This window comes from Thermobia domestica, chromosome 9 (genome assembly GCF_964235325.1).
Source record: "Thermobia domestica chromosome 9, izTheDome1.hap1.1, whole genome shotgun sequence".
NCBI lineage: Eukaryota > Metazoa > Arthropoda > Insecta > Zygentoma > Lepismatidae > Thermobia > Thermobia domestica.
In genome coordinates, this window is record NC_137462.1 from 188,151,181 (window position 1) to 188,173,716 (window position 22,536).

Below are 22,536 nucleotides of genomic sequence, written 5' to 3' on the forward strand. Positions count from 1 at the left end.
ATTGTGCTATTTCGTAATATTTTGCTTTACAGTACGGAATAGCAAAAGTTTCTTTTACAATGAATTGAGTGCTAGGTTGAAAAATCTTAAGAATTGGAATACATACATAAAGTAACAAAGAAATGTATGAGTCTTGTAGGTATAATAATCACTTGAACATTGGCATTAAATAACTATTAACACTATGCTATCAGATACGCTACGTCACTACCATTTGATGTGTTACTCAAATGAAAGGCTACTTCTTTTACGTTAGTCTTTGCAAGTAAAATCTTTTGGAACTGCTATTGGCTCTTGAATGGGTAATTTCAGTTATCTTCATGAATTCGGGTAATGAACTTCGTGAGTTTGTTGTGACAAGAAAACCGCACAGTCTCAGATCTCAGACAAACAGGTTCAACTCTAGAAAGAAAATTATCAGGTAGCGTCACAGCATTCGGCCAACGTCATCACAGCGCAGCCAAATGAATCTAGGAGTTGAAAGTGGAATGTTTCTACGGTGCTTCATTTTGCTGCATGCTGCTGAGAGGAGCTACTTGGATGGCAATATCTTTAAACCAAATGATAACAAGACGGCATATATTCTATTATTATTATTATTATTATTATTATTATTATTATTATTATTATTATTATTATTATTATTATTATTATTATTATTATTAAGTATTATGCTTTCTGGTAGGTCCTGGGACTAATGTTTTTTCTTTTCTTCTTCTTCTTCTTCTTCTTCTTCTTAATTTTCAGTTTGGGTCTGGAAATGTTTCTTCCATGTTTATCGATTTTCGGCTTCCTCTTTTAACTCCCAATAATGTCTTCTATTTTTTAAATCATCGATGACTTGTGTTCTTTTTCCTATTTCTCGCTTTCTTCCCATCTTTCTTCTATGGTGGTATGAAGAAGAAAATTTCTTTGCAAGATATGTCCAATCCAATTAGCCTTTCTACGAAGGATGATGGCTAAAAGCGTTCTCTTCTTTCCTATTCATTTTAAAACGTCTTCGTTTGATACTCTTTCTGTCAATTTATCTTCTCCATCTTCTTCCAACACCACATTTCGAAGTTCTCTAAATATTTCTTCTCTAACGTCCGTAATGTCCTAGTCTCTAAACCATAAAGTCCAATGCTCCATATATAGCACTTGGCCAATTTCTTCCTTAGTCCAATATTAAGGCTGCTAGTTAAGAGTGACCTTTTCTTGTTGAATGTTTCTTTAGCTATGTCAATTCTCGACCTGATCTCTCTGGTGAAGTACGCATCTTTCGTCAAAATACTTCCCAGATATCTGAAATGGTCGACCTCTTCAAGTACTGTTTGTTCTACGCTGACCCGTAAGAGCGCATTTTTACGGGATATTCTCATAACTTTCGATCTTTCGATGTTGATTTCCATTCCATACAGTTTCCCAGTGTCAACTATTTTGTCAATCATCTCCTGTAATCCTTCTTCGATTCTAGCTGTAATAACCGTATCATCTGCATACTTGATCTTGTAATGATCTGCCCTCCAATTTTGAAATATCCAATTCCCGTTAATGCTTCTTTCCTTAACCATTTACTGTAGATGATAAAATAAAATTTGTAATACAATGTCTACTTTAAATCACAGAGTTCTTTCTGCCAGACTGTATAGGAAACTGATTCTATTTAAGTTGAAAATCTCTAGTCAAATTGGCCGCAAGTCTCTGTAAAACTATTTAAATAAAATTGATCACTTGTAAAATACTACAAGTTTTGAAAGTTTATTTGGAACTAAATGTGACCAACTTAGGCAAGTATTCTGTACTAATAATTATTATTTCTATTCTGAATGTCGCGAGCATTTTATTACTTATACCAGAAAAGAAAGATAGTAAGCTTCCATAACAAATAAAATTGATATTTAGGTGTGCAATCCAAAAATTCATTGCTCTCCTGTTTTATTTCTTTTTTGCCTTTAAATAAAAAAAAACATACGACTTTCAAAAAAATAAATCACTCTAGATTTTGGCTGTCATTCTCACCGAAACGCTTCGAAGAAGAAGATTTATGAAGATGAATGAGGTAATTCCGATCGTTGGGAGATTTTTTTATGCACAGCAGAGATAAAAAAAAATAATAAAAAGTAGGTCAATTCGACAGTGATACGCACATTCCGCAAATATTTATATCTGCTTTAAATAGTTATTTCTCTTCCAATAGGCTTAGATGTCCCTTCCACTCAATTCATATCACTAAAACCATTTTTAGAAGTTGAAAATGTACTATTAGGTTTATTTGATAACAATTTCCATCTCCATGGTTGTTCAGTGATAAAAATATTCTGTTCTGATGCAAAATGTTCTAGTTAGATTCTAGGACATGTAAGCTTCTGATGGATATTTTATTAAAGTATAATACTGGATGCTAATTAACAATATCATTTAACTTATTCATCTGATTTAGTGACATATGAGTATAAGTTACTTGCAACTCTGGTATCATAATAAATCTGTAGCTTATAGAAAGAAAAGATGGTTCCTAAACCTAATATTAACGAAAAATGGTTTAAGATATACGCACAAGTATGTCTTCTACTGTATTATAAAGAGGGGAAGTTTTTTGACAATATTTATCTACAAAGCTATTCAACAAATTTGAATACTTAATTTTACAATTGGAAAGTTGGTTTCTTGGACAAGGTTGTAGGTAAACCTTTTACTATGCTTTGATTCAATTAAATTGGGTGATTGCATAAAAGATGAGTGTAAAACTGATTACTACTTGGGATATTTTACTATATTTTCCTTCAACCGTTGAATACCAAAGAAGAAAAATTAGTAGAAACACACTTCCTGCTTCGGAGAACACAAGTAGAAAGTCAATACGGCCAATAAAGGAGTAACAAGAGTTATTTTTTCTTAACTACTGAATGTGCCAATTCGAAACTTGATTGTATATGAGTATTTCAACAACAACAACAACAACAACAACAAAAATACAAAGATTCAAATAGTTGCGGGAATTTTGAAAATTACATTCCGAATTGGTGGAGTAAAAGAAGTGAATTCTATGTGTTGGGAATAAGAAAGAGGGATATTTTTCATCTAAGGCTCTACATATACAGATAGGAAACTTAGTATATGAGTAGCATTTGTATGTATAAGAAACAACATCCCATTTCACTAGCTCAAATTTCGGAAATTCCATCCCAAAAGAATGGAGGATATGCCGCTATCGTCATATCTTTCTTTTGAACCATTGGATATAAAGGGTCGAAATGGAGGCTTTTTGATACACAAAATATGGGTATCTCATTTCTATTCTAAAGAATGAACAAAAGGAGTAACATTTTCTTATTTGTATTTTTGTTGCTCTTGAACCTCTGGGTATAAGAGGAGTGTAATTTGATTTATGGTGTTCTTATAGGTTCTTGAGAATTTTGCGTTCTATGCCTCAATGTCATCCAATTTCACAAATTCAATACGCAACGGGATCTCCGAGGGATAATAGTACGGAGGCCAGTATTGTATGGGGAACATCAATAGCTGCTAAGACATGGCAACGTGTAGACAAAAAGTTACATTTAAGTATACTCCTGGGGTATAGCAAGCCATGTGGGTATAGCAAAATTCATCTGATATAGCTGAGGGAGTTTCTCATGTGCGATCATTGGCCAGATGAGTTCAATAAGTGAGAAATCAAATGAACGCGCCGGCCATGGAAATTGGAACATAGTGGCCATCCAGATATTATAACTCATCCTGTATCTCATAGTGTCTGATGAAGCCAAAGAGTTAATTGGTGAAGCTGTAACATATACTTAACTTTTAATGAGAATATATAGTTTTGCTCAGCAAACAATTAGTGTGTATGAAATTATATACAAAGTAAAGCTTCTACTTATGGAAAATATCACAAAAATAGTTAATTATTTTATTTAACGGAAGCAATTTAGCAGTTATAAATTCTATATAGTGAACTAATGCTTATGTTTCTAGACTAATAAGCCATTTGAAAGTAAAAAAGCTGAAATCTTTAAGTTTTATGTCCCACGCTTATGCTGGATAGGCTAAAGGAGACAGTGATGATGAGAAATGAATGAAATGGTGGAATAAAGAAAGTGGGAGAAAACTGAAGAACCCTAGGAAAACCCACGCATGTACCAGAGATCAACGCTCTACCACTGAGCCACCGCGGCCCCTAACAGACAGTGACAATTAACATTATTGTTGAATAAATAACACTAAATTGATAATATAGAAATGAGGTTTGCTGTACATGAAAATGTCAGTTTGGATGAAATGTTTATATTAAAAAAAAAAAAAAAAACAACGTGTGTGAAGATTTTCATTTCAAGTAACACAAAATTATGTGATGTTGATATAGTCTTTCTTTAGCTTGTTTTGTATGCAATCCAGCAATACGATTAAACACTAAAAGTACAGGGAGTGGAAATTGGGGGGTTGCGTGGTAGGGAGCAGGAAAGCAAAGAGATAAGCATTACTGGTAGTGTAATCATTCAGAGAATGAGAAACAAAAGGGTTACATATATAGCAAAACGAGAGCAATTCATTCCAGCAAACTAGGGCGAATAACCAACGATTCCAATGAATGCAGGATTATTGCGACACCATAAGCGGAAAGTCTCCGTTTTGGACAAATCTCTTTTTATTTTTTTCAGGAAGCGAGGCAGACTAGTCCTCTTCCTTCCTCTCGAGTCCTCTCTCTCTGTCTGTGTGTGTGTCTATTCGGAGACCACACAATTCCAATCGTTTGCTTTTTCGTTTACTACAGCCTGCTGCTATACCTCGTATTAGTACTCAGTTATCAGTGACGAAAAAGAAGAAAAAAGGGACTCAACCTCTCTTTAAACAGGAATATGTATGTACTACCTAGGGCTTCGTTTACTGTGGTTGACTTTTTGTCCTCATGGTATTATTGATCTCAAAAATCCGCGAAAAATCTCTCTCTCGCTCTCGCTCGTTATACGCGTTGTGCAACTCTCGTTTCTCTTTGTGCTGATGAGATCATATGAGTGAGTGACAATGAACTTTTTCCCCGATAGATGGTGCTGGTGGTAATCTGGAGCAGATACACAAAGCCCTTACAGCGATGAGGGAGAAAACAGAAATTGGGTTGCAAGATTTCACTTAATGAGCTACCATGTCTTAATAATGTGATTATGGAAGGATAAGAGAAAACACGACATAAAAGTAAATAAAAAAAAGTTAGATAATAAAGGAACGCCAAATACAAAGAAGACACTGGAACGAAACAGAGAAGAAATATGATTAAGGATATAAAGTATCTGCACCTCTCGATATTTCCGTAACATACTTAAGACCCTTAAGTAAGTTTATTGTAACTAGAACAAAGTAAAGTTTCTCGTATTCAAGTGTAAGCTTTTCGGCTTTAACAGTAAACGGAATATAATAATAATAATAATAATAATAATAATAATAATAATAATAATAATAATAATAATAATAATATAGATTGTTGGAGTTTAGCATCCCTATGCAGCAACGAAGCTATAAGAGAAATGAACTTGCAGTTTAAGGTGGAATGGAAGTCACTGTAATAAGTAAGGTTGCCTCGTTGTGTCGTAGCAGCTTATTGACGTAATCATAATTCCACGCGGTACACTGATTTCTGAACTAGTAGGCCCCCAAGGCTCTGTTGCGTATTGAACTCATGCACGCCAATGACACAAATCCTATCGTTCGAAACAAGAACCTCATATAAGAAACTGCATACCTTTTACGTCCTGAGGTTCCAAAGCAATGTTTAAAAATAGAAAAATTTCTTGCTTTCACACATCTTTCCGGAATGGGATATCTATGACTTGTGCAAATAAATGAGATATTCCTATTTTGTGTACCAAAAGTTCCATATCAAATTTCGCGGCGTTTGTTGTCAATCTGATGCACTGAATAGAGTAGTAGTGGTAGGCGTTGGCCCGAATGACTCATCCTCACTCTCTTTTACGACCGGGATTTTTGAACTTCGTTCCCTTTTACGGCTAAGATGAATGCTTTGGTACCTCGATTCTGATTGGCTGAGAGAGGTCACGTGACGTTAGGCCCCGCCCACGCGGGAAATTCAAATTTTTCAGGTCACGTGGTATGACGTCACTGCGGGGAAATCCCTCACCCGGGATTTTTGAAATTTGTTCCCTTTTACGGGTAAGATGTGTGTTTTGATTGGTTGATAGCTGTCACGTGATCTTAGACCCCTGCGATATTTGAAATTCGTTCCCTTTTACGGGTAAGATGAGTGTTTATGATTGGCTGATAGAGGTCACGTGATCTTAGGCCCTGGGATTTTTAAAATTCGTTCCCTTTTATGGGTAAGATGAGTCCTTTGGTACCACGATGATAGAGGTCACGTGATCTTAAGCCCTGTGACTTTTGAAATTCGTTCCCTTTTTATGAGTAAGATGAGTGCTTTGGTACCTCGATTCTGATTGGCCGACAGAGGTCACATGATCTTAGACCCGCCACACGGTGAACAGAATACGTGGGAAAACCCCATCACTCATTTGTTTCCATTTTTACGGGTAAGATGATTGCTTTGGTACCACGATGTTGATTGGTTAATAGAAATCGCATAATCTTACACACCCACCCCAATGCTAGACATTCAGAGTGCTATGACGACGATCCACCCTAGACCTGGATTTTAGAATTTAGTTCCCTTTTTATGGTTATGCGTAAAGTTCCCATGGAGGGTTCAACCTCCTCCTTAAATAACCCTTTTTGGTATCATGATATTGTACTGAAGTTTACCTTAAATATTATCGTTCTCTTTGGCAGATAAGATGATTACCAGCTTTTTTACCTTGATGGAGATCCTGTCCTTGAATTAGTAGCCTATGTCTCTGGAAGTAACAATGGTGAAAGAGGGGTGTCGCTTGTAGATTTCTTATAACACATTGTTGTGAGTTTAAGCGATTTATTGCTCAGTAAGCGCTTCATTAATGGAAACAGCGTTGCCAGATTTTTTCTACCTAAACTGCTCCGATTCTTTTCGAAACGGTTCCGCAGAGTACAAGAAATTTTAAACTAAAAAATTTTTCGAACTAAAAAAATTTCAAAACTAAAAAAAATTTAAACAAAAATTTTCAAACAAAAAATTTTCGAACTAAAAATTTTGAAACAAAAATTACAAAATATTTTCGACCTAAAAATTTAAATATTTTTTTAACAAAAAATTTTAAACTAAAAACTTTCGAACTAAATTTTCAGATCAAAAATTTTCGAACAAAAAATTTTCAAACCAAAAAAAATTTCAAAAAATTTCGAACCAATTTTTAAAAATAAGTTTCGTACTAAAGATGTAAACCACATTTGAAAATTTTCAAATTAAAAATTTTTCGAACTAAATTAAAAATCAAATTTTGGACACTAAAAAAATTCTTTAATTATTTTTTCGAACAAAATCATGTAAACCAAATCTTGAATATATTTTCCACCTTAAATTTTCAAGATTACCATGATTTGAAAACAAGTGTTCAGGGTTTCAACAAATAATAAAACATATTTTTTTTCAACTTGTTGTATTTTAACGAAAAGTATGTGCTCTTCCTATACATGTTTATTAACATAATAAATACAGGATCTAGTTTAATGAATATATTGGACGTATCATCATCTTCGAATGTTGTAGACGTATCCTGTAAAGAAAAAAGAAGAAACGACGGATTACTTTAAGAATTTCTTTTTTCTGAAACAATAAAAATGAGTCAATATTGATAAGAGAGAAATAAAACTTACTCGTAAATGATGGATCTGTTTAGGCTCATCTTCCCCCTCCTCGGGTACATTTCATCCACTGATGGTGGTTTACGAACTTTTTTCTGGGTACTGCATTTTTCTAGGTGTTGCTCCTTTATGGTCAAGGTTCCTCCTTCGGTACGAGATAACTGCATTTTCTTCCACTGATGGATGTGTTGATGGTTTATAAACTCTTGTGGGTACTTCATTTTCTTCTTGGTGTTGCTGCTTTGTGGTTAAGGAGTGGAAAAAGGAAAAGGAAAAAAAGAAATGGCGGCCTTATTGGGTATTTACAGTTTTTTCTTCTTCATCTTCTTTTTCCAGTTCCATCTTCTGTTTTTTAACATACCCGTACGGAACCGTATCATAAGAATTGAATTCTTTAAATCGACGTTTTGTGTATCGGATACTGTACATTTTTTCTTCTTTGTGTGTGACGATGGTATGGTCTTTGGTCCTGCATATTTTATGGGGGATAGTGATGGTGACTTGTCCACGGCATTGATTTGTAATCATTTCTTTTAGCGTATTGAAATTTAATTGCTGTCCTGCATTGTAATTTAATGTAAATCCTCTAATTTTACATATGTAGCTGGTGACGTTGGTATCTGGATTGTATATTTCTAGGCTGTAATTTTTTGGTCCTCCACTGACAAATGTCTTGATGTATGCTCGTGGTCCATAAGACTCCATCTCGTCCGATAAGCATCCCAAGTACGTTGAAGGTTCAATGGTTGGCTCCCCGGGCTTCTCCGTAAATATCACAGAATCCGTGTCGAAATATAAAACACGTTCCTGCAACATTTCCAGGTACTTGTACAGTTCCAGACGTGCCTGACATGTTGTAAATGCACCTAACACGACATTGGTGTTTCGGTTTTGAACAGGCACATGTTCATTGTACTCCCAGAACGCATACAACATCGTATCATTGATGGGTACAATTTGATGGAGTTTAATTTCGGGGGAAGTGAGTTTTTCATAAAATTCTTCCGGACGATCAATAATTGTGGTCTGGCTAAAGTTTGTACGCTGGCAAAGCTTTCCCCAAAGAGAGTTCACACAAAGCTTAGATAAACTTCTTCGTGCAGGATTATTTTCAATTTTGGACGGATCCAATGCAATACCTTCACGCTCCAGGACGTTTTGTATGAATTTTGATTTGTCTTCTTCGGTCACACAGGAACTGGGCCAGCCAGAAGCTTCCATTTTCGATTTCAGAAACGTATTGATATATTCCGTGAACAAGCCACCTGTTTTCGTGATGGGATCATATTGTTCAATGTCATAATCCCAAATTTCAAAAATTTCCACCGGTTGATATCCTAATTCTACTGCTTTCTGGATTTCATATGATACCCATGTTCCAGTGAGACATCGCTCCTGATCGTTGTGCGTACACGTTGCTGTAGGGTCTGGGTTCATTTCTTCGGCACACGCAGCACACAGTGGAAAGAGTAGTTTCTTGTTGCATCGGTAAGGCAGGAGACCATGATAAAGATGTTGACTTGGTAATATCGTCATTTTGATCAGACCATTGACTTTATTTATTGGTGGTATATTTTCATCACCCTGTAGATAAATTCTAGGATGTCCTACAGGGTATTTAGCACACTTATTGATGTAAGGATAAAGCGAGACAATATCGAAATATTTTATTACTTCCCCTGCTTTTTCGTCGACTTGGTGGTACAATTTCACGCAATTGGTCCTTCCTCCAAAAAAGCTATCTCTTGGATTTAATGGTCTGCGGTTCATGTACGGGTGATTTTTCAGATACGTCGCCATTGCAGGATTTTGTTTTAAGAACTGATTAAATTCGCACTCCCACATTTCATGTACAATGTACCCCAATTCACGCAGTCTTGCATTTTTGCGTTGCGTTCGTTCATAACGGAATTCCATGGTGTCTTCTGGATTGCTGTAGATGGGCTGATTACGGCCTGTAGTAAAACATACTTTACACCCGTGATAAAAGCAGCCGGCATGCTCGTAGACGTGCTCCGCTAACGTCTCAGGATCTTGGTAGTAACCATCAACATGGAATCCCGCAATAAACACTTCTTTTTGTCGGGCCGCATGTAAGATTTGTTTTTCTTCGGTTTTTTCAATGTAGGCCAGCCATTGCATTGCAGCGATCGATTGGGTACTTCTCCATCGATAGCCATGTGCCGGTAGAATTCCAATGGTGTTGAGTTTAAGGAAATTCCGGCGGAATACTAAATTGGAAGCACTGGCAATCGTGATCGTCTCCAAGAAGGGATTCACTTTGGTTTCTGTTTCAAATGACGTCATAAACGAAACGCATGCTTGTCGCAGTACATTGACATCTTGAATACAATACTTGAGAATTTCTTTCTGGAAATCAAACGTATCATTACGATGATCGTTGTACCAATGCATGAACTTGTTTCTGTCTTCGACGGCCATTTCATTTGCACCATAATACTTCGTTTCTGGAGGTGGTCCAATATACGATTGATTCTCCTTGGTGTTGAAGAAATGCGGGAAGTAGCCTTTGGTTGCGGGTAAATTGAACGCTTTTGACAATTTACTTAATGCCATAGGCAAGAAGTTCAACGAGTCAATGAACGTCAGATTATTCAAGGTTAAACTCAGTATCTTGGTCCCATTTAATATAACGTCAGGTCTCCATTGACATTGTTCGACCATGGTCTTTAGGATAAAATGTCCATCGTATCCCTTCGCGTTGTGAGCGAGACAGAAAATCCTATTTATATTGGGACGACGTTCCCGCAAGTACTGGAGAAAATCATAAACTGGATCCTCTCCTTGGAAAATATGCTGGCGCTGACCACACGTACTGCAAGACTGCTGGATATTATTGTTTTCAACACATGCATAACATACTTGTTGTGCAACCAATAAATTCGGAATGTGTACATACGTATTATCGCCAATATTCGTGTCTTGCATAGATTCTATATCATAGAATATCAATAAGGCTTTCTTTGCGTGCATGAGCGAAGGAACACCAGGTTTCAAGCATTGTCGATCAGGAAGCATAAAACATTGATGCGATCCCGGAACAATCTTCTTACAAACATTGCAAAAGATCTCATTACAATCATGAATGCGTTGTCCGGTATGCACAAAAGAATATACTCTGTAACATCTAGTACATTGCTTCACCATTTTGCATACAGGTTCCCCTTGATGATATGGAGCATTACGATGATTGTTAAAACATTGTTCACCGTAAAATTGCCGATTACAGTCTTTGCACAGCACTAGCGTTTGGTTCTTGTCGCATAGAGGTCTCTGTAAGCATTTGGAGCACGTTACAGGACAATTTTTCACATGTCTGTTACGTTCACTGTATTTTTTATGGCACGCTTCACAGTAGAAATTGGTTGCAAAACAAGCAGTTAAAGATTGAATGATGTCAAAATGGCCAGCCAAACAAATCAAATTTATGGGAGTGCGATTTTCGTCATTGGGCCCCTCGTACATGATATCACGGCCTGTGAAACTGGTATACACTGTAATTTTATATTCTTTGAGGTATGACTGGAATTGTCGTATTTCATTTACACTGGCACCATGATCCAAATTCACTCCTGCATTTGCACATAGCGCATCGACTTCTTGGTCCACAACATATTTCGATTGGCGTTGATACTGCTTATAACGTTGCACATCTACATTCTTGTATGCCTTCAGACCAATAGCAATAACAAGGGCGTACGCCAAGCACCTTGAATCTTGATTTTGTACACGTACAATCCCTCGCTTGGTACGTAATAACTCTTCGTTCTCCAGTACTCCTTGCCGCAAACCGCCGCCGTAGCCACGTGGAATATCGACACGATGAAAATGCACGGTGAATGGTTCGTGCAGGAGAAATGCATTGTTACTTTGTAACACTCTTTCGAACGAGGCCCACATCGTTTCCAGTGTCAAGTTTCGTGCTTGGCGAAAACTCACCCAAAACGGTTTATTCGTGTTGCGTGGTGATATTACTGATAAACCAACCATCGCCTCATCGTCGACATTGGCTAACAAATGGTCCAGCATTGCTTGGAAACTGTTGTGTACATACTGTATGATATCGGTTCCTACGGGCGGTGCGTTGAATTGAATTTCGAGCATTCTGCCCTCGATGTTAAATCGTCTATAATGACGAGTGATTTCATTGCGCACAGTAAAACCCGATTCGGCCATGGTTAATAAAAGGAGATAACAAACAAACAGGTACGGTAAAACAAATATGTAATGTGGGGAAAAAAGGAATTGAGCAGCGTGAATTTACTACAAAAGAAAAGAAGAAAGAAAAATCTTAATCACCTGATAACATTCATGATAAATTCTTAACTAAGCAATTCATGTAAAGGTCCTGAGTTTGATTCCCTGGCGGTGACGTTCAGAATCTCATTATGAAAGCACATGTACTAGAAATCAAAGTTTTTTTTTAAATAATTATGTTACTGAAATGAGTGTTTTATTGCTGTCAAACTCGAGACCATTACATCAGCATGTAACTGACCTATCATTCTATAGTGATAAAAAGAATGCATGAATGAATGTTTCATCAGTACTGAGATGTGACAAAGTACGCGTCAGCATTTTTTTTTTTTTCCCCACTCACAACGACCTTTAAATGATGCGTTTGCAAGTTGAAGAGATTCATCAAACATTAACGATACCCATGCGTAATTGTCGAAACAAAATCTGTATAGCGTATTTTTTTTAATTATTATTATTGTGACTAAGCGGTTAGCGTACATGGTTCGGACGTGGAAGGCCCTGGTTCAAGCCTCGGTGGGTTTGCTTTCCACGTCGGGGCATGTCAAGCCTTTTCTGTAATTTAATATTCTCACACGTTATCATACATTCTTTTCAAAACTAAGCTAAATGGTTGACGTGCACACCTCATAATACATAAACGTACATAAATCGTCTATAATGACGAGTGATTTCATTGCGAACAGTAAAACCCGATTGGGCCATGATTAAAAAATGAAAACAACAAACAGGTACGGTAAAACAAATATGTAATGGGAAAAAAGGAATTGAGCAGCGTGAATTTGAGTTTATTTTTTGTTTAGCGTCCCTTTCAACAGCGAGGCTATATGAGACGTGGACCTACTGATTAACGTGGAATCCGAACCACATGAGCTCCCGCCGGGAATCGAACCCGGGTCTCCCACGCCAAAGGCGCGTATGCTAACCGCTTAGCCCAGGAAATCATAACATTCATGATAAATTCTTAACTAAGCAATTCATGTAAAGGTCCTGAGTTTGATTCCTGGCGGTGACGTTCAGAATCTCATTATGAAAGCACATGTACTAGAAATCAAAGTTTTTTTTTTAAATAATTATGTTACTGAAATGTGTGTTTTATTGCTGTCAAACTCGAGACCGTTACATCAGCATGTAACTGACCTACCATTCTATAGTGATAAAAAGAATGCATGAATGAATGAATGTTTCAACAGTACTGAGATGTGATAAAGCACTCGTAAGCATTTTTTTTCTACTCACAACGACCTTTAAATGATGCGTTTGCAAGTTGAAGAGATTCACCAACCATTAACGTTACACATACGTAATTGTCAAAACAAAATCTGTATAGCGTAAATCTTTTTAACCACATATTCATGCACTCGTGGCTAAGCGGTTAGCGTACATGCTTCGGATGTGGAAGGCCCTGGTTCAATCCTCGGTGGGTTTGCTTTCCACGTCGGGGCGTTGTCAAGCCTTTTCTGAAATGTATTATTCTCACGCATTATCATACATTCTTTTCAAAACTAAGCTAAATAGTTGACGTACACACCTCTGGCCTTGGTTCAATCCCGGGCGGTTGCTCGAATATCACGTTAAGCTGAAGGGACGCTAATGCTTTCAAAGGGAATCGAACCATATTATTCTCAGGCATAGTTTCTGAAATTTTGTAATGCATTCTTTTCAAAACTAAGCGTACACATCTTTGACCATGGTTCAATTCCCGACGGGAGTTCACATTCAACATTAAGCTGAAGGGGCGCTAAACCATATCATTTATCGTGCTTACTTTTAATGTGTGGGGGTTCCTGATTCGTACTTCCACTTTCCCATTCCACTAATTTCTTCATAGTCTAAATATTTCGTACTAAAAGTAAAACAGTGTATTCGTGATCCACCCCCACAAATATAAAATAAAAATGATTTTCGAATCTTGGGTGACAAATAAAATCTCACTGAACTTACCTCAAATTCAATGAACACAAAGTCGGTGCAGTAAAGCTTCTTAAATGAAGACACTTTTCAAGAACAGACCTTCTCACACGATAGTTGAGAGCGGTGTAAGATTTGAAAAATGAAATTTAGATTTTTATTTAGATCGCTGTGAAAACGACGTCACCGTCAGCCAATCAGAAACGAGGAAATTTATAAAATGACATCACAACGAACCAATCAAAACGCTCGCTGCTTTTGTCATGAATCACGAACCAAAACGATGTGTAACAATCGATCGTGACGTCATTCACGTTTCTCAATAGTATCGCAATTCCGATCCCAAAATGCTTTCTACATGTCACTACTTGTCGTAACTGTGACGACATTTCATTTTCATCATATTCCATACGAGAATGTCAATGTTTGCTTTTTTTTTCCATGAATCATGCTGACACGTTCGTAGTACAACAAAAGTAATGCGATCCGCTGACGTTTGTATTTTCAATCATATGTGCTTCTATGTCGTCACACAAAGAAGTCTATCAGCATTTTATTTTAATCCACGAACGAAAGCGTTACACTGTCAGATTTATTTTCTTAAAGTATATGTGTATCCTTTTCAAGAACCATGGTTCGAAACCCACCAAGCATGATTAAAACCGAATTCATTCATAGCTAAGCGGTTAGGATACACATCTTTGGTTTGAAAGACCTGAGTTCGATTCCTGGAGAAACATTTCTTAGGATTTTTCTAAAACTTGGTTTAAATTTCTAGTTCGAAAATTTTAAAAGTTTAGTTCGATAAAAAGTTTGATTTGAGAAGTGTTACACTGTCAGATTTATTTTCTTAAAGTATATGTGTATCCTTTTCAAGGACCATGGTTCGAAACCCACCAAGATCGATTAAAACCGAATTCATTTAAGCGGTTAGCATACACATCTTTGGTTTGAAAGACCTGAGTTCGATTCCTGAAAAACATTTCTTAGGATTTTTCTAAAACTTGGGTGATGGTGGGTTCTTGTGATGTTCGAAATTTCTAGTTCGAAAATTTTAAAAGTTTAGTTCGATAAAAAAAGTTTGATTTGAAAATTTTTAGATGTGATTTACATCTTTAGTTCGAAACTTTTGTTTTTAAAAATGTTTTAGTTCGACAAAATTTTGTTTCAATTTTTTTTAGTTCGAAATTTTTTTTGGGTTCGAAAATTTTTTGTTTGAAACTTTTTTGTTTCAAAATTTTTTAGTTCGAAAATTTTTGTTTAAAATTTTTTAGTTTTGAAATTTTTTAGTTCGAAAAAATTTTTAGTTTAAAATTTCTTGTACTCTGCGGAACCGTTTCGAAAAGAATCGGAGCAGTTTAGGTAGAAAAAATCTGGCAACGCTGTTTCCATTAATGAAGCGCTTACTGAGCGTTTAAAAAATCGCTTAAACTCACAACAATGTGTTATAAGAAATCTACAAGCGACACCCCTCTTTCACCATTGTTACTTCCAGAGACATAGGCTACTAATTCAAGGACAGGATCTCCATCAAGGTAAAAAAGCTGGTAATCATCTTATCTGTCAAAGAGAATGATAATATTTAAGGTAAACTTCAGTACAATATCATGATACCAAAAAGGGTTATTTAAGGAGGAGGTTGAACCCTCCATGGGAACTTTAAGGTACCAAAAAGGATAACCATTAAAAAAAAATCCAGGTCTAGGGTGGATCGTCGTCATAGCACTCTGAATGTCTAGCATTGGGGTGGGTGTGTAAGATTATGCGATTTCTATTAACCAATCAACATCGTGGTACCAAAGCAATCATCTTACCCGTAAAAATGGAAACAAATGAGTGAGGGGTTTTCCCACGTATTCTGTTCACCGTGTGGCGGGTCTAAGATCATGTGACCTCTGTCGGCCAATCAGAATCGAGGTACCAAAGCACTCATCTTACTCATAAAAAGGGAACGAATTTCAAAAGTCACAGGGCTTAAGATCACGTGACCTCTATCATCGTGGTACCAAAGGACTCATCTTACCCATAAAAGGGAACGAATTTTAAAAATCCCAGGGCCTAAGATCACGTGACCTCTATCAGCCAATCATAAACACTCATCTTACCCGTAAAAGGGAACGAATTTCAAATATCGCAGGGGTCTAAGATCACGTGACAGCTATCAACCAATCAAAACACACATCTTACCCGTAAAAGGGAACAAATTTCAAAAATCCATGTCATAAAAGAGAATGATGGATTTCCCCGCAGTGACGTCATACCACGTGACCTGAAAAATTTGAATTTCCCGCGTGGGCGGGGCCTAACGTCACGTGACCTCTCTCAGCCAATCAGAATCGAGGTACCAAAGCATTCATCTTAGCCGTAAAAGGGAACGAAGTTCAAAAATCCCGGTCGTAAAAGAGAGTGAGGATGAGTCATTCGGGCCAACGCCTACCACTACTACTAATAGTTTCCCTAAACAAAGCACTACTGTACATGCTAAAGACAGCACGCATGTGTGCTTTATTTCCTGGTTAAAGATATAAATTAGATCAAGCTACATCAGTACTGTCATTTAAATTATTTAACAACCGATTCCATGATCAGTATAATAATCTGACTTAGTACTAATATTATTACTATATGATTATATAATTAAAAGCTGTAAGCACTCGTTGTTGACGGGTCTTAATTAAGGAAAGGACCCGTTGTTGCAGACTCTTAATTCAGAATATCAATTAAAAGAGGAAAAAAGAAGTCCTTACTCAATTCTGTTTTATCCTCGGCTATTATATAAATCCGCACAGCAATGGTGTGATGGGGGTTGCATAAACGCACGGCGTTATCAGAAACCACGAAAAACGTGCATGCGTTTTCGCAAACATTTTCATCCCTCCAAATCTGATCCCCCCGAGCTGAAAGTCGAAAAAAGTATAGGAATACACCTATTGAAGATCTAATTTTGTACAAGATTTGGTGGTTCTAGGTTATTCCTTTCCATGCGGAAGTTGATGACAGACAGACAGATTATTATTATAAGATATAGATGTATTTCTATATTATTACTATTCTAATAAAGCTAATAAGGCTTGCGATAAGTCAGTGATAGCGCTCATTTTGGAGGCGTAGGGCTGCTGGTCCGATCTCAGCTCGTGCCAAGTAAGCTTTGTAATAGACAAACACTGCGTACGTGGGTTTTCTGGGAGTTCTTCCGTTTGCTTCAACTTTTTTTCTTTCAGAATTTCGCTGATTATCATCATTACTGTCTCCCTTACCCTCGGAGAATAATCGTGGGACGCTAAACTAAACAAAAATATGCTAATAAGAGTAACTAGCACTAAGTCATACAACGTGTTTATACATATTGACACACCGTTGAGAGATGCTTCACACAGGGCCGACTCTTGGTATTTTGACAAGCCTATCCATCACCTACGGCATATTTTAATTATCGTGTTTCCGTTCATGGACCCACATACTAGTCACTAAGCGGTAAGCGCTCCTCCAAAGTGAAGTCACTGCTATCTGCCATTGTTGTTCACCAAACATAGAAAGTCGAGACAATGAATTTGTCAAAGCATTATCTTTATTCTTCTTCCTTCGCGAGTAGGCACGTGGCAATCACGTGACAATTCACGTGAGGAGCACTAGACTGCCATATGAATAATCAGGATCGGAGGTTCATATCTTAAATATCTTAAGAACTTACATTAGTCCATACATTTAGTTCGAGTATAAAGGGACTTTCTGGCCACCCTGTACAGTTGAATAAATATTTTATGAAAAAGTGTTATAGTTTCAACAATGTAACACATTCAGCTCGAATATTATCTAGGATTGGCGTATTGACTATTTTCGCGTTTAGTTCATCATAAAATTTAATACACATAAAACCCAGGTTTGTTTAATGTAACAAAGCTTTCCTTTCTGTACCCTAATTTTGAGTATAACTTCTACGGGAAACAGTTAAAACTAGTTTTTTTTTTTTAAATATATGAATACAGAAATCGTGGAAACGAAACTTTGATTCAGATGAAACCAAACCTATACAGCATTAGTGTAAAACGAAGAAGATATAACGATTCTCTTTGATACATTAAATTCTGAACATTTCGAGACGTAAAAGGATTTGATGAGATCAAACACATGATTGAGGAATTTTTATTAACATACTTCATTGATAATCAATTTCCAAATTGTTATCGGAATGCTTGCACTGAGGAATTCATTTGGTGAAGTTACTTCAAATACAAATTTCCAACTCAGTAATTCTCATTTTGCGGTATCCCTTTTCTCCTCTTTCGCTGTTTCCCCTCCCCCTCAAAAAACTCTTCTACCATTTCCCTATGGCCTGGTGGTCACCACCAGCATACATCGCTGAGTTTTAGGTAAAAAGCAATTTCGCGCTTCGAATTTCATGGACTACTGATGGCCCTATGTCCCATCCCTACGATTTCCATCAAAAGCCACCAACAGTCTCTAATATAATGAATCGTGGAAAACTTAAAATATAGATTTTTTTAAAAGGTTACACTGTAGAAAAATGACCAAACCAGGCAAGGATTTCACTGTCACAAAGAAAACGAAATTTTCTATTGGTTATTTTACTTTTTAAGTGTGACGTTACTAGCTTTCAGCGTATCTTGTCGTTCAAAATGTCACACAAACATTGCTACACGTAAAGGTATAACACACATGGAAGCATATAAGTAGATTTCATTGAAAATATACATTTCAATCGTATAACATTTTAATTATCATTTTATGCTTCGTGAACTTTGTCATCAAATTTTTTCATGAGTTTTTCTTCACAATCTTATTTCACAAAAAAAAGAAAAAAAAAGAAAAATTGACATTTCTAAAAGAAGCACTTAACTTTCTTTACAGTACATGCTACTAATAAACTATGGCTTAAGGCAGTGGTATTCAACCTTTTCTCACGTACCCTTAGCGACACTTCTCCATCCAAGCGTGCATCTGCAGATTCAAATTATAGGTAACTATGTCAAAAATACTCATAAATTATAGAATTCATTATTATTAGAGTTCACTATTAAATAACGCAGTTTTACTCGAACAGAAGAATCACTTTCAGCTAGTATGAAATAAATATAAATATTCACGTTAGCCCTAGGAAGTCATCATGTACTTTGGAGGTACACATACCCAAGGATGAGGACCACTGGCTTAAGGAACTCGGAAATCGCTGCAAAAACAAAAGAACGCTACTGAGTCCCATCCTGAACCAGATCAATCAAATCGAGACTGGTTTACTCTCCTTCCCGAAGGTCTCATCTTTCCATCTTCTTTTAGGTCTACCCCACAGGTTTCTTACCCAAAATCTTTATAAACTCCATATGAGCGACGTGTCCTGTCTAGGGATGGCCGGAACATTTTTTCTTTTCCGAAAAATATATCGAAAAATGAGCTTCCCGAAACAAGAAAAAATTCTGAAAGCGAAAAACAAAATTCCCGAAAACCGAAGATTTTTTCGAAAAAGGCCATCCCTAGTACCGTCATCTTAGGGGTCTTGTCCTAACCCTTTTGTTCCCTTAATCTCTTTCGGCAAGAAACATTGCCTTCAATTACCTTTGTTTGTTTCTCATCGTGTTAATTACTAACTTTCGCAATCATAGAGTATTACGGGAAACGATAGATTTATAGATTTTCAATTTTAAGAGTTATCGTAAAGCTCATTTCCCATATTTATTTTTATTTTGGTTGTTTCCAAACCTTTCATATAGTAAGAAGTGATTGGTAATTATGATCGCATAAACAGGGTGCCAACATTATATTAAGAAAAGAAGCATAAAGAAATAATAGAATAGCGAATGTCTATGAATATTTACTAAATATACTGCATATTCTTATCCTTTATCTGTTTTCCTTGCCATTTCAATCACAATTCCCGTGGCCGCTTTGCCGACCATTTGCCAACGTAACTCTTGCGATAGAAATAAAATTGCCATTGGGAATATGAAGTGGAAACTGTTGGATAAATTACGGTAGATATTGTCGGTTGAGCAACATTTTTAAAACTACGAACGGCCAATGTGTTTTTCAAATTTATCAACTCCAAACCTTAGCCTACCAAATGTGCTATCAGGACAATTTACAACATTTAAAAAAAAAATAGAAATTTCCGGGCAATATTGGCATCTAGAACCTGAAGCCCATCTCGTTTGAGGGATGACGTTCCTCGTCGAGCCCCCTATCTGGACAAATGGGGAAGGAACTAAGAAAGGGGGAGCGAAGAGAGTGGCCTGTGATCTTTATGTTCATCCCGGCATTTGCCTGGTGTGAATGAGGGAAATGCATGGAAATCTTACTCAGAATGGCTAGCCTGAAAAAGCTTTTACACCTTTTCGACTAAGTATCCCCACTAGGAATGAACGACAAATAAGGTGATTTCAAAAATATGCAGCAGGTTTCACCAATAAGCAACAATGTTAGAGACATACGTGTCAATTTTATATGAATCGTTGAGGAAAATATCTTCCTGCTGCTGCAGATATAGAAGAACAAGGTAGCCAGGCAAAGAAAGGGCTTGAAACAATAAAGAAAAAGAAATTGTTTCTTGTTTTTGGGCCGAAGTAAAGGAGAAAAAAATCTAGATTTAACGGTAAGGTTTAACTTACACAGAACAACAATACCAAGAAACCTGAAAGAAGTGAAAAGGAAGGGGGGGAAGTGGATATGATGCCGACGAGTTTCGTCATATAGTTCCTTCAAATGGTCCTTCTGGGACCAAATCGGATCCTCAATCAACAAATAAAACATAGTGCGCGTTGGGTTTCTACCGTAGTACCAATATATTCTTCTGAAGCCTGTTCCGTTTACGACTTTCTTCTCGTCCCCCCTCCTCCTTAAGGAACAAAAACACAACATCGAAACTAACCACCATTTGAGCCCTCGCTTCCCCCCCTAAAATCTCCACTTTTCTTTCCAAGCCTTTCATTCTCCATAGTGTTAAGTCATGAATAAATGGATACTGTATATAATTCCCATTTACTACGCACATTGACTTCGAATTACTGTTGTTAGTTTCTACGTTTTGTGGTGAGAAAGAGTTGCGCGTTCCCAATTTATTTGTATAAACTAGAGAATTTCCTCCCCAAAACTTTTCATAACTATATTTTGCAACACAGTCACCGGATAATTACACCTCGTAGATGAGAGAGAGAGAGAGTTTATGGCGGGAAGAAATATTAGCTCGTTGTGTTTCTTGCTTACTCCCTTTAAGAGGTTTCACCCCCTTACCCGCCTTTTTTCTTCTAACACTCTCTTCCTCTCAACACTTCCTTCCGTCGTTCGTAATTCTTCCTTGTTTCCTACTTCGACATCGATCGTAGAAAATGGCGAACAGCCAAACCTTTCGCTAAATGAGGAAGTTTTCAGTGTCTACTGGGTGAGACAAGAAGATATATATATATATATATATATATATATATATATATATATATATATATATATATATATACATATATATACACGAAGAAAACATTAAAAATTTAAATTTAATTTTTGTTTTTCCTCTAAGTTCGAACTAAGAAACGTCATTAAAACTACCATATAGCACACGATAGTTACTAGATTTTGTCCTTAATATAATATAAAATTGCGATGCACTTTTTAACATCCCTGAGGGAAGAACATAGACTGAAAGTATTTGAGAACAAGATCCTGAGACGAATATTCGGACCCAAGAGGAACGGGAATGGGGAATGGCGGAAACTTCATAATGAGGAACTACATAAGTTATATGGTTTACCCAACATTGTCGTCAAGTCTAGAAGACTTAGGTGGGCGGGTCATATAGCTAGAATGGAAGAAAGTAGAAACGCTTTCAAAGTCTTGACTGGAAGACTAATCGGAAAACGACCATTAGGAAGACCTAGGCGCAGATGGGAGGACAATATTAAGATGGATCTCGCAGAGATTGGAATACAAAGTAGAAACTGGATCCAATTGGCTAAGGATAGAAGTCAGTGGAGAGCTTTTGTGAACGCGGCATTGAACCTCCGGATTCCATAGGCCATAGAGTTAGTTAGTTTTTTTTAACATCCATTTAAATTGAAAGCGTTTGCCTTTAACGGGGATCTGAAAACTTGAAGTATCAATATATTATATAAGGCACAGCTTTTTGAACTGAAACTAATCTACTAAAAATCTAATACCAAGATATTACTATTTTCGCTCACCTAAAAGAAATAGAGACTATCATCAACATAACAGAAGAACTAAACGCTTTAATGCGGTTATGTTTCTCACAGAATTAAATCTAATACATAGTTTATCTCGTCTCGTCTCAAACTGTTTACCTCAAATTTAAAGTCTAGTACCAAAGCTATATGAGACGTGAATCTAAAGTTTTATGTGGAACCTAAACAACATGAGCTGTTACTCATTCGGGAATGGGAACTCTTACAATCTCCTGCGCCAAAATCAGAACCCTGACAATTTGCTTAAATTATGACTTATCTATGTGCAATAGCATAGCGGAAACTATTTTTCTCTTGGGAATTGAACCTGGGACAATCAAAGGTAAACTACACTTTTGTCTTTACCTTATTTGGTGTTAACATGAGTATATTGTGTGTTGCAAACATTTGATACACCCTACATTTTACCGAAAACGGTTAC

General features: G+C 36.7%; 2 protein-coding genes across 3 annotated transcripts in view; both read right to left on the minus strand.

The window, feature by feature from the left end:
• The window catches only part of sns (nephrin adhesion molecule sticks and stones), a 954,753-nt gene that overhangs the window by 365,556 nt on the left and 566,661 nt on the right, over nt 1-22,536 (minus strand). The window lies entirely within an intron of this gene.
• Nucleotides 7,512-11,890, minus strand: LOC145660513 (uncharacterized). The gene is made up of 2 exons (XM_081725675.1): nt 7,735-11,890; nt 7,512-7,634 (listed from the first exon to the last, which is right to left on the minus strand). The coding sequence occupies exon 1, from the start codon at nt 11,845-11,847 to the stop codon at nt 8,014-8,016; it is 3,834 nt and encodes a 1,277-aa protein (XP_081581801.1). The 5' UTR covers nt 11,848-11,890; the 3' UTR covers nt 7,512-7,634; nt 7,735-8,013.

Excerpts from the sequence above, each read along its gene's own strand:
- LOC145660513 (XM_081725675.1), bottom strand. The coding sequence starts at position 11,847 with ATGCTCGAAATTCAATTCAACGCACCGCCCGTAGGAACCGATATCATA.